Raw genomic sequence first — 13,423 nt, 5'->3', positions numbered from 1 at the left:
ATGCTATGATTAAATCTTTTCCTTTCTTCAGTTTTATGATAAGATAATAAATATTGGTGTTGAAGTATGAATCACTTATACATTTCGACAAATTTAATCATGATTAACTATTTCATATCCATAAATCATTTTAAAACTAGCGGACTAAGGATTTTCAAAGATATTCAATAACTATTCACACCAAAACTTCAATATTCAAATGGTGGGGATTAAAATAAGTAATTATCATAGTCCATCAACTGCATAATGAAATAGGTAAGACCATTTTTAAAATTTAAAGTGATAGCTCAAATTTGTCAGCGGTACCATCATTATATTTTTATAATGAACCTCGATAATCTTGGAAGCTTTCTTATTGATTTTAAGCAAAGAAATCCATGATTTTGTTATAATCACCAATAAATATCAATGATTATGGATCCTGGGTAGAGTGTTAAAGTAATCAGGAATAGAAGGTCTCCAGGTTCCAAGCAATGAATGCTGAAGTTGAATTTAGTCAAAAAAATCATTATCTCTCAAAATCAATCTCAAGCCTCATATGTTATTTATTGATCCATTATATAAACTAGCATAACATGTGCTAATCGAACACAGTATCTAGCTAACATTGAAAGATCCGTGTAATTGATTTCACAATTAACAAGTAACAGATGAAGTCTTGACTTCCATCTGAAAGAACTTCAATTAGAAATTAAGTAAAATGATTTAATTAATTATCATAATCAAGACATAAATGGATTAACATTCATAAAAACTCTCACATTTTATTAGCAGAGCTATGCATTCACCATAACAAGATGATTTGATCTTAAGACGATCTTAATAGAAATCTTTCAATTTCATAAATTTTAAGTACCTTTCTGTATTATATTACATGATTAAAGATCATCCAAGTTGACACAGAAACAATAATTGAAGATACCTCATTAATGAGTTAATGATTAGTCAACAGCAATTATCAAACCATTGCATCCTCAAGGTTTTTAAGTAGTTTAATTTAAAAAGTTAAATACCAAAATACTTAAATTATACACGACCTAAACAGGTAAATTACTACATCTGGCTAATTTTCAGGAGTATTTACATAAGCAAAAATTGGATCGCCAGGAAAACACCACTTTTTCAAAGTTTCAACGAAGCTCGCGTGGCGTAATGGCAACGCGTCTGACTTCTAATCAGAAGATTCTGGGTTCGACCCCCAGCGTGAGTGCGTTTCTTTTTTTTTGCTTATAATCCGGATTTTTGGGGTTATAATTGTTAATTTTTTTGTTATTTTATACTGACATTATACTATAAGCTCTAATTTAGATATAAAATGAGCCTACAGTATGTCTTATCATTACATGGCTTCAAAATTGGGTAAAAAAGTCTCGATCTTTAAAGTTCCGAGCCTCCTTAACAAAAGAAAAGCTATCAATTTGATCAGAAGTTTAACGGCCACCAGAGTCATATCATCAAGGGCGTTTCTTATTGGTCCCTCTAGTGTCGAAACCAAACGTTGACAACTTTATTTAACACCCATCACATCTGTTCAAACAAAGCCCTTTATTCAATCAGGAACACAAATCTTAACACTCTGTCTACGACGTATCAGAAGCCCCTAGCAGGCCAATGAGAAGCTCTGCTTACAGTGCTGACCTTGTCCCTGTGTAAAGGCAGCACGGTGACTGGTTCTTCTGCCTGGAGCCCGGAAGAAAACGTCCTGCGAATGTCTGCCTATTTTTAAAATTTAAACTGGAGTCGCTTTTTGTTGGCCCAAAAACTTTTAAAAGAAATGAACAAAAAAAAAATCATATGCAAGATACCAAAAAAATTTACAACTGTGTAAAAAAAATGTTTTTGAACAGATCAGCTCTTGGAATAAAAAATTGATATCTTATTCAAAGTCCTTTTCTCTTTTGTTTTTGTTTCTTCTCCAAGACCCATCAATTCACTTTTACTACGTGGTTGTGGATCCTTATTTATATCAATTCTTCACTCATTCAATTGATCAAAGATCTGATAAATCAGAGTTATCAATAGATCTCAACATTTTTCAACCTGTCAACGGAACGAATTTTTTTTTCTGAAATCAAAGGGAAAATTTTCTATTAAAGCTCGTGGTTCTTTATTCTTTATATAACAACAACCACAAAGTCTTTCAAAAGTCATAGATCTTACAATGGCTTCTGTTCAAACTTTAGCCTCAGGTTCAGGCGCTGATTCTCATTTAGAATCAAATAATTTAAAACCAACAAAATTAGGTGGTAACGTTTCAGGTCTTTCAGAAACTCCAAAACAAGCCATTGATACACATGGTAATGTTTTCAATGTTCCAGATTATACTATTAAAGATATTTTAAGTGCTATTCCAAAACATTGTTATGAAAGAAGATTATTACAATCATTAGGTTATGTTGCAAGAGATATTATTGCAATGACTATTATTGGTAATATTGGTTATAGATATATTCCATTAGTTGAATCCACAGCGGTTAGATTTGTTTTATGGAGTGTTTATTCTTATTTATTAGGGTTATTTGGATTTGGTCTTTGGATTTTAGCTCATGAATGTGGTCATGGTGCTTTTAGTGATTATGGTTGGGTTAATGATCTTGTTGGTTGGGTTTTACATTCTTATTTATTAGTTCCTTATTTCTCATGGAAATTTTCTCATTCAAAACATCATAAGGCAACAGGTCATTTAACAAGAGATATGGTTTTCATTCCTTATACTAAACAAGAATATCTTGAAATGAAAAAAGCTAATAGTATTGCTGAACTTACCGAAGAAACTCCAATTTATACCTTTTTAGTTTTATTATTTCAACAATTAGGTGGGTTACATTTATATTTAACTACAAATGCTACTGGTCAACCACATCCAGATCATTCATTTATTGGTAGATCTCATTTTAATCCATCATCACCAATTTTCGATGCTAAAGATTATTGGTATATTGTTTTATCAGATATTGGTATGTTAACTACATTTACTGTTGTTTATTTATGGTCCAAATATTTTTCAATTTGGTCAGCATTTATTAATTGGTTTATTCCATTTTTATGGGTTAATCATTGGTTAGTCTTTGTTACATTTTTACAACATACTGATCCAACAATGCCACATTATGATGCTGAAGAATGGACATTTGCTAAAGGTGCTGCAGCAACAATTGATAGAAATTTTGGATTTGTTGGTCAACATATTTTCCATGATATTATTGAAACTCATGTTTTACATCATTATGTTTCAAGAATTCCATTTTATAATGCAAGAGAAGCTACAGAAGCTATTAAAAAAGTTATGAAAAATCATTATAGATATGATGGAGAAAATATGTGGTTAAGTTTATGGAAAGTTATGAGAAGTTGTCAATTTGTTGAAGGTGAAAATGGTGTTAGAATGTTTAGAAATACAAATGGTATTGGTGTTAAACCAAGAGAAGATACTAAAAATTAGAGATTATTCATATTTTTTATTCAATTCATATTCAAAATTTAGAGATTGAATATTCATTTATTATAAATTATATAACTTATATTGTACATTATAGATTATTATGATATGGAATGTAGATTAGATGTTTTTTATACCTCAGTTGATTCATCCATCATACCTAATGAATCATACTCTTTATTGAAAACAATATCAATAACAAGTCCAAATAAAATCGTACAACTATAATCAATCAAGATTATAATAATACTTATTTGATCATCTATATCTGATCCAACGATCCAAAATTTTGGGAAATTTGTAATTGAATTAAATAATTTGAAAACATTTAATAACAATTGTATAACAATGAATGATATTGTTAACATACAAATACTTATAATTGTTTTGATGGTAAAATCCATTGATTTGTTCAATAGATTGATCAATTTATTCAATTTAATCATGAGTATCAATATAACAATGAGATAAGAAACATATATCATAATTTCATAAACTTGACCCCAATGATTAAATACATTATACATTGAAAGTATAATGGTTTCAGTAATCAACCCACAAATCAAAATATCAAGTATAGTGAAATTTTGAGTAGCAACAATACCATTTTCAACAAATTTAATGATTATCCATACTAATATAATCATCAATCCAATATTTAATCCTTCCAAAATCTTAATAATGGGTTCTAATTGAACATAAAAAGGATCATAAATCAATTGTAATGTTAAACTGAATTGAATACATTTTATTATCAAAAAACTAATGAATATTGGTATGAATGATTTGAATTTGGAATTATAATTGATTATAATGATTGATGGATATATAGAGATTGTTAATATCAAAATATAGAATGTAATTGAAATTCCATTTATGATTTCTAATGGGTATGAAGACATGGAATATAAGTTATAAGTTGAATGGTATAGATATCATACCAACCAGCAAGACCAGTCAGTGCCAGATCATTTAAAGAGGGTCATTTGTTATTTATATAAACCATGAATATACATCACAATATAACATTGTCATGTACTCTTTGAATCACGCTTAATTCTGTTCAAGTCACATGTCTTCAACTCCTAATGAATATAGATAGCTGGTGGTATAAATAATACTCTTATGTCTTATGCACCAAATATTATAAGCGCTTAATTTTTTAAAAATCATGTGACACCATAGTTAAGATTAAAGTTGAAGGGAAACAATCTAAACAGTTTAAACAGTTTTAAAAGGGGGATTTAAAGACCCTTCAACTGTTAAACATTAAAGCATAATTAGTCTAGATTTTAAAACTGACTAGTACATACAGGCTACTACCCTGGTCGACCCTTGATAATTAAGCAAGAGAAGGGTTTAGGATTTAGGAATTAAGAACTTAAGTCTTATATATATGAGTAGATGAAGTTCGATTTCTATATGTTATGTTTGAAAATGCAATGAAAATCGTCAATCACGTAAAAATAGAACTCTATGCACTAGAAATGTAACAGCTACTGCACATTCAGCCCTTGATTAAACAGTTGATAATAAATTTTATCACTAAAACTGATCCTGGTATAACAAAACACATCAATACAACAAACGACCCAGCAATAATAAGAACACTTATATATTCAATTCATTCATAAACCAATTATTTCATCAATGTATAATCTTAATATTATTTTACTTTCAAATAATACCCCCTATAATAAACCCTCAAAACCGCAAAATTTATTGTGCTTACATCAGCGCCATATCTTTTCCTTTTCAAGAATTTCCAGTGTATAATAAAATTGTACATGACGTGAAAGTTTAAAAATTAGCCTTAAAATTGTTTTGATTTTGATAGCCTTTTTGGTTACCTATATATTAATGGTTTAATCATGATTTCAATTATACCTTGTTTTTATTGTTATTGAGCTGATTAGTATATATCATAAACTACGTCACTACGTTTATACAATGGAACAATTATTAAAAGATCCAATGTTCCCAGAGATTGATCAATCTGTATTAGACCAGCTAATTGAAAATCAAATTAATCAAGTATTAAACCCAAAAGATCACTCAAATATCAAAAAGAAAAGATCAAGAAATGGTTGTTTAAGATGTAAGAAATTAAAAATTAAATGTAATGAAGGAAAGCCAATTTGTGATTATTGTCAACATAGAGGTGCTAAATGTCAATATCCTAAACAAATTACATCATTATCTAAGAGAACAATATCCAAGGGTTCTCAAAAACCTATAAAGAATATTATAATTAATGAATCAAATGAATCAAATACTTCTTTAATGGTGAAGAATACTATTATAATGGAAGTTGATATTCCACCAAAGTTAAATTCATTTGAAGAAAGGTTATACAAGATATTTATGGATTTTGCACCAAGTTTTTTCACATTTGACATAAATTTACAAGCAAAATTATTTTGGATTAATGAAATTCCCAAATTATTTCCAAATTCAAAATTAATTCAAAATTCAATATTTGCATTAAGTTCAACAAGATTATTATACTTGTATAAATCTGATTTTGAAAAAGCCATTACCGATTCAGATATTTCCACAATAGATCTTTATAAAAAATCTATTGAATATCAAAACAAAGCTATAACAACAATGGAATCAATCCTAGAACTAACTCCACATAATCAATTATCCCAAGATCAAATGGGTCAATTAACAATATCTAAAATTATCTTATTAGGTACAATGGCCATTTTCCCTCATTTAATTGATCCTGAAAAGACAATTAAGACATCAAATTTAATCAAATTAATTGAATTTATCATCAAAACAAGTCCTACTACGACAACAACAGTTAATCTATTAAACAATTCCAAATATATACAACTTTTCACAATGGATGAAGAAATTAAAGATATACCAACCACAGCGGCTAATATTCAACAACAACCAAAATATTTATTCATTGAATACCTAAGATCATACATCTCCACCAAACATCCAAATTCATTTGATCTTGAGAAAATCACATATAATGATTGTATAGCAATGATGGAATTAGGTTGTAATAGATCAAGTTTTTTAAATTATCCAATACCTTTTTTCAAATCATTAGTTAAATTTAGTCGTGATAAAGATTTCCATAATTATTTGATTGATGAAGAACATACTGCTATGAAGATTGTTTTTTATTTTAGTTGTATTTGTTCAATTTTAGATATTAGATTATTACCTGGCTTGGGGGTATGGGATGAATTTATTGAAATTTATAAAAATTATAGTTTTAAGAAATTTGATGGTATGATGGAGGATAAATTTGATGAAAATGTTTATAATTTAGTTATTGCTAGAGGGAATAATGAAGTTGTTTATGATTTAAATTTATTAAAATTTGTTGGATTACCTATGGAAAAATTCCAAAATGGAGAGATTGAATTAGTTGAAAATGAATTTAAATGTGATTTTAGATTATGATATTAGCCGCTTTAATGAATGTTGTTTAAAAGGATGTTTATGGATTTTGATGATTAGCAGCCCTATGATATCTATATGAAATCACTACAAAATCATTAAAATCTATCAATCATATATAAAAATACTCAAGTTCAATCTAAACAACAGATTTTGAAGATTCATCATAATCATCAACAACAACTTCCCTTGTGGTTAAACCATCAACATATTCTTTTTTATAAACCCAAATTGAAACCAATGTGAAAATCAACATTATAATACATTCTTCCAAAAAAGCCATAAATGTATAATATTCCCATTGACCAAATAAAAATGTAAATTTACTAATCCTGGTTGCATATGTTTGACCTGAAGTATTTATAGAAAATGATGTACAAATGTTATAAACCATTCTAATGAATAAGAATGGCATGTTTATGATAACTAAAGTTAATAATTGTTTTTTGTATGATTTGATATGGATTGTGGATTGTGATGATTTTTGAATTGAATTAAATCCTTGTTTAATCAAAACTATTATTAAGAGTGTAACAATGATGTATAAGATTGAACCGGTTTCTGATAGTTTTTTGGAAATTGAAGGATCAGTACTTGAATATGATGAACCCACAGCATTAATAATAATTGTTGCTAAAGTTAATTTATCAACTAATGAATTCCAATTCATTGGTTCTCTATTACTTTTTGATTTAAACAAATTTGATACACCAGTTTTTAAAAGTTTAAACAATTTAAATTTTTCTTTTGGTTTTGAAGGTTGATCAAATGATTCAATAAAATTTATAATGAAAATTAATGAAGTTACAATAATACCTGAACTAATAACACCTAATACCGAGGAACCAATACCTAATCCTAATGAATGATTTGAATCTTTAATAAATGCAATAGTTAAAGCACCACCAATGATTTTAATTAATAATAAGATATAAAATCTAATAAAGAACCATCTGAATTTGGATTTGATTTGAAAAATTTTAATTGAAGGGTAGATAACTAATGCCAATAAGACTGCATAATAACCAATCTCAAATGCTGATAAGATTTCCCAAGGATTAAATGAAAACATGTTAAGTACAATTGATGTAGTTGAAACTTGATAATATAGTACCAACTAGAGCCAAGAGATTAAATCAACGGTTCTTTCCAATTCTTTATATACCCATGAATGAATATGACATTACAATATGGTAAAGCGCATAAATGTACCATAATTAATTACCATACTAATATACATGCACACTGCCTTAAAAACAACAGATTGATCATCTATTAAACAACCCTTTAACGTCTTTTGAGTTATTATTCTTGATAAAATTTGTATCAAATGCATCTTATTCTTAATCCGTCATATTTAAGCTTAATTCCATTTAAATCCTTGTTGAATCCCGCAGTTAATCTTGTTAAATTTGAACTAATTAATTGAATTTTTTTGGTGGTGCATTTTGGCGCTGACATAAGCCCAGTCTAAATAATTTAGTACAAACTTAAGATCAATTGATTATACAGAAGGAGTTGATATACTAGAGCAATAATTGATTGTGGTTGATTGAACCTTATATTGGTCTAGAATATTCTTTACCAATTCTTTGATTATTTTAGATCACGATTCATTACTAGTAGCTTACTATATTCATAAGAATTATCACCAGTACTGTCGTGTATATGCATAGCTCTGAAAATACGACTACTTTTGATAAGCATACAACTTATAGTGCATGTGCAGAATGACAAATAAACAAATGAACAACATATTATGATTCAAATAATACAAGATGACCATAGTGTATAACTAGACGTACACTGCCCTCTACCTGAACTTCTACGAATGACTTGTACTAAATTAAACTGAGTATAATCAAATTGATATTGAAATATTCCTGTGATTACATAAGCGCCAAAAAGTGCCAATTTTTAAAAAGTATTACTGTGGAATAGAATGGCTGCAATTCCAAGGACTCCTCAAATTTTAATTTGATTGTATTGTTTACTTTGATAATGATTAGATTCATATTAATAATTAAATCACAAGTGGCTTTAAAGTTCCATATCTAACAATTAAAATGAATATATAATGGATCAACAGAATATAAATCAACACAATTCACTAAATCATTCACCTTATTCACCTTTATCAATACAATACCCAATCAGTCCTTCAACATCAACATCATCATCATCTTCATCATCCAATTCAACAACTGCACCATCAACAACAACAACATCAACATCAACCAATTGGAAGAAAACAAGATCAAGAAATGGTTGTCTAAGTTGTAAAAAATTAAAAATCAAATGTAATGAAGGTAGACCAATTTGTGAATATTGTATTCATACAAATAGAAAATGTGAGTATCCACCACCAAAACAACCATCAAAAAGGAAATCAAGAAGGAAATCATCAACTATAGATAACAATCATAGGAATTCATCAATTATTAAAATACCCATTTTAAAATCATCTAAAATTCAAACTAACCAAATTAGCGCTGGCGCTATTGAACCTATATCAATAATCCCAAATATAACAAATTCAACAATATTACAATTGAATTCAATAACTTCACAATTAAAAATATCAAATTATGAATTAAAACTATTAAAAATTTTCTTACAATTTGGTCCTTCATTTTTTTCATCAGATAAAGATTTAAAAGCAAAAAAATTTTGGTCTAATGAAGTACCCAATTTTTTCAATTCTTCAAAATTAATACAAAATTCCATTTATGCACTAAGTTCAATAAGATTACTAAAACTTGAATCACAAAATAATAATTTAAATTACTTGGAAAATTCATTAATTTATCAAAATGCTTTAAAATTTCAAGATCAAGCATGTTTAATCATGAGTGAAATATTAGCACAACATGATCAATTATCAAATGGGTATACATCAGCTGAATTAGATAAAACAGGTGAAGTACTAATTGCTAAAACTATAATGGTTGCAGTTAAGGCCATATTCCCATTTAAAATTAATCCACAAACCAAAATATCAAACTCTGGTTTAATAAAATTAATAAATTTCATGACCATATCGAATTTCTTTTTTGATTTAAATACTCACAAGATCCTAAATTCAAAATATTCAGATTTAATGTCAACACCTGAATCCCTAATACTTTCATCAGAATCATTACAATCATTCCCATTCATCACATATTTAAGATCATATATCTTACAAAAACATGATTCATTTGATTTGAAAACATTTACATATAATGATACAGTATCAATGTTTGAATTATGTGCAAATAGATCAATTATTTTAAAATATCCAATACCTTTTTTCAGAACTATTGTTAAAATTTCCAAGAATGAAGAAATTTGGTCCCTTTTAATAAAAGAAGATCATACAACAATGAAATTAATTTTTTATCTAAGTTCAATTTGTTCCTGTTTGGGGTTTAAATTGATTACTGATTTAAATATTTGGGATGAATTTATTGAAATTTATAAAAATTATTGCCTTGAGAGGTTTAATGGATTTGAAGATGAATTTGATCAAAATGTTTATGAATTTGTTAAGGCAAGACAAAAGATGGAGATTCCTTTTAGTTTAGAGATTTTTAAATTAATTGGATTACCTATTAATGAAGTTATGAAGTATATGAATAGAAAAGTTTAATCATGGGGGGTGATTAATATGAGATACACCCAATGTGATTTAAGGAATTAAACCAACGTGTTACATAGCTGAAACTTGAACCATATAATAATAAAACTAAAGATCCCATCATGAATTCAATTCAGTATAGACTTAACAGATTAATTTTTAGAAAAAGATTTCTAAACTATAGTGCAAGATCTCAAGATCCATGAATGTCAAACACAAATGAAATCCCTCCATGTTAAAGCACATGTTATATATGTAGGTACATACGTCTCCAAAGCCAAGATTACAAACAAATGAAAGTATAAGAGATCTACTTCTCGATATCTCTTAAAAATACCTAAACTTGATTCCCATTAATCAATTATGAAATCAAGATTTCAAAGATCTAGGTATAAATGATTACCAAATTAGGAAACTCTTGCGCTGACTTGCGAAACGGGTGTAACACGGGTTAAGGATTTTAAAACTTTTAAGGAAATGTTGATCCTTATTTCAATTGTAAACCCTCGCAATTCCCCATTTGAGTAACAAGCGCAACACTCTCGTAAATTTATTGACAATCTTTTATGCAAAAACCGCAAATGATTAACAGATTAACGTTTTTGGTTTCCTGATTAAGCCGCATAACAGGAAACAGGAACGAAAAATACACGAAATTCAGCGAAATTTAGCGAAATTTAACGAAAACCTTTAAAGTTTAAAAACTTTTTGGCATGTTTTAAAAAAAAAAGAAGACGTACCTCCGCGAATTTAATTTGTTTTGGTTTTTTTGAAGGGTAAAAGTTATATTTAAAAACATTTCAATTGATAAGATATTTAAATACACGTTTGAATCCTTAAACTAATTTTGGAAAAAGTGGTGGTGGTAGTATAACTGTTGTCGCTAATTAAAACATGCAGTTACATTATAAAAGTTCCGCTGTACTTCAAGATATCAAAGATACTCAAAATTCAATCTCCAAATCAGAAAAATCTACAAGTTCAAATACAAATAATATGGTTACTAAACCAAAGATTAAAAGATCAAGAAATGGTTGTCTTTCATGTAAAAAGATGAAGATTAAATGTGGTGAACAAAAACCATCATGTGAATATTGTGCACATACAGGTCGTGATTGTGTTTATCCTGTATCTAAACAACAATTAAAGATAACTAAAAACCCCAAACCAATCTCAAGCAGTGTACCTCAAAATGGAAATCAAATTCCAAAACAAATTAATACAGAAATGTTATTAATTTCATCATCACCAATACAAAAAAAATTAAATTCACCTCAAGAACATTTAAAAATTACAAGTTTCCAACATTGTTTATTATCAAATTATTCAAGTTTTGGAGAAGAATTTTTCACTTATCATATACAACAAAATACTCATGATTTTTGGATGATTGATCTACCAAGGAAATGGTCAAGTTCTCAATTATTAAAAATTGCAACATTTTGTGCTACATCAATGAAATTATTATCAAAATATTCATTAAAAGATATTCATTTAATAAGTTTTGATAATGATGATAATCAAGCCTCTGAATATTTTAATCAATTAATACCCAATAAAAAATTAAATTTATATGAAGAAGCTTTTAAATTTTTTAATGAAACTTTTGAAATTGTGGAAAATTATACAAATTTTTTAGAAAATTGTATTAATCCAAATGATCATATTGAATTAATTGGACAAATTATCGTGGGTAAAACTGTTTTATATTTATCATGTATGTCAATATCTCCACAATTAAATAATGAAGCAATTGAAACTCAAGATATTTCTAAATGTGGGATTTTTAAATTATTTGATATTACTAAAGGTTTTATACTTTTCAGTAAAAAATATATTTCATATTTAATTGGTACTCATTATGAAAAAATGTTTTCATTAAAAAATGAAATTATTGATGTTTCAATACCAAATAAATTCCCATTTATAAATTATCTAAGAGATTATATTAATGAAACTATAGATTCATTAGATTTATTACAAATTAATTTCTTAAATATTATTGCAAGAATGGAAGTTGATTGTTATCGTGCCTTGGTATTTGATTATCCAATCCCATTAGCAACTCCATTAGCAGAATTATCACAAGATGAAGATTTCCTATGGGCTTTAAAACAAGAACACCCCGTTGCAATGAGAATAATGTTTTATTTTAGTTCATTATGTTCTATATTAGATAATAAGATGTTTAAAGAAAGTTCAATATGGGATGAATATATTGAAGTTTATAAAATTAAATTAGGTGGTTCTTTCCAAAATATAAATGATTTTAATGTTTATTCTTGTGTCCAAGCAAGAATTCATAATAAGATTCCATATAGTTTAAAATTATTACAAAATTTTGGTATTAAATCAATGGAGGAAATTATGTATGATTCTGAAGTTGTTGAATTGAAAACTAATTTATCAAGTCCTTATACAGAAGTTGATTCTTTATTTTATGGATAGAATTGAGTTGAATCATTTTTCAATTAGAAGTATATATTGGCTGGTCCAATAATGTGTGTTATGATTTTGATTTTTTTTTTTAGTATATAATGAATGAATAATTATACTGTCTTAGACTTAAACTAATACAACTTGTACTAATTTAAATTTAACTCTCGAGGATTTTGATCAGGATTTACCAGGATTTTATCAACAATTGATCAACGTATAACCATAAAAGATACTAGTAAATCCATGATCTTCGAATATACGACAAATGCATGTGGTGAATCATTAACTTGTACAACTAAAGTCTAAAACTGGTGATTCGTGAAGTTTGAACTCATAGATCAATAAAAATCTATATACAATAGATAACCAATATAAACTAATCATTTAATATCATAACTAATTACATCATATTTTCACCATACAAATACAAATATACTATACGACGTACTCCTCATTTCCAAATTTAAAACCCTCAATTAGGCAATATTTAAACTTGC

At 27.5% G+C, this 13,423-nt stretch overlaps 5 protein-coding genes across 5 annotated transcripts; 4 read left to right on the top strand and 1 right to left on the bottom strand.

Annotated features, from left to right (window-relative positions):
• Window positions 1-2,161: 2,161 nt before the first annotated feature.
• Window positions 2,162-3,442, top strand: BN7_2224 (Omega-3 fatty acid desaturase; the record flags this gene model as incomplete). Its single annotated transcript, XM_011277143.1, has 1 exon — window positions 2,162-3,442. The coding sequence occupies one exon, from the start codon at window positions 2,162-2,164 to the stop codon at window positions 3,440-3,442; it is 1,281 nt and encodes a 426-aa protein (XP_011275445.1).
• Window positions 3,443-5,389: 1,947 nt separating this feature from the next.
• BN7_2223 (Zn(II)2Cys6 transcription factor domain-containing protein) lies at window positions 5,390-6,871 on the top strand (the record flags this gene model as incomplete). The annotated part of the gene is made up of 1 exon (XM_011277142.1): window positions 5,390-6,871. The coding sequence occupies one exon, from the start codon at window positions 5,390-5,392 to the stop codon at window positions 6,869-6,871; it is 1,482 nt and encodes a 493-aa protein (XP_011275444.1).
• A 136-nt stretch (window positions 6,872-7,007) lies between these two features.
• Window positions 7,008-7,940, bottom strand: BN7_2222 (uncharacterized protein; the record flags this gene model as incomplete). The annotated part of the gene is made up of 1 exon (XM_011277141.1): window positions 7,008-7,940. One exon carries the CDS (start codon window positions 7,938-7,940, stop codon window positions 7,008-7,010), a length of 933 nt encoding a protein of 310 aa, XP_011275443.1.
• A 1,005-nt stretch (window positions 7,941-8,945) lies between these two features.
• On the top strand, window positions 8,946-10,499 carry BN7_2221 (Zn(II)2Cys6 transcription factor domain-containing protein; the record flags this gene model as incomplete). The annotated part of the gene is made up of 1 exon (XM_011277140.1): window positions 8,946-10,499. The coding sequence occupies one exon, from the start codon at window positions 8,946-8,948 to the stop codon at window positions 10,497-10,499; it is 1,554 nt and encodes a 517-aa protein (XP_011275442.1).
• An 882-nt stretch (window positions 10,500-11,381) lies between these two features.
• BN7_2220 (Zn(II)2Cys6 transcription factor domain-containing protein) lies at window positions 11,382-12,935 on the top strand (the record flags this gene model as incomplete). The annotated part of the gene is made up of 1 exon (XM_011277139.1): window positions 11,382-12,935. The coding sequence occupies one exon, from the start codon at window positions 11,382-11,384 to the stop codon at window positions 12,933-12,935; it is 1,554 nt and encodes a 517-aa protein (XP_011275441.1).
• Window positions 12,936-13,423: the final 488 nt, after the last annotated feature.

Source organism: Wickerhamomyces ciferrii, contig 00050 (genome assembly GCF_000313485.1).
Source record: "Wickerhamomyces ciferrii WGS project CAIF00000000 data, strain NRRL Y-1031 F-60-10, contig 00050, whole genome shotgun sequence".
In the NCBI taxonomy this organism is placed as follows: domain Eukaryota; kingdom Fungi; phylum Ascomycota; class Saccharomycetes; order Phaffomycetales; family Wickerhamomycetaceae; genus Hansenula; species Hansenula ciferrii.
Note: the sequence above shows the minus strand (reverse complement) of the source record. Positions and strands in the feature narration are given on the sequence as shown.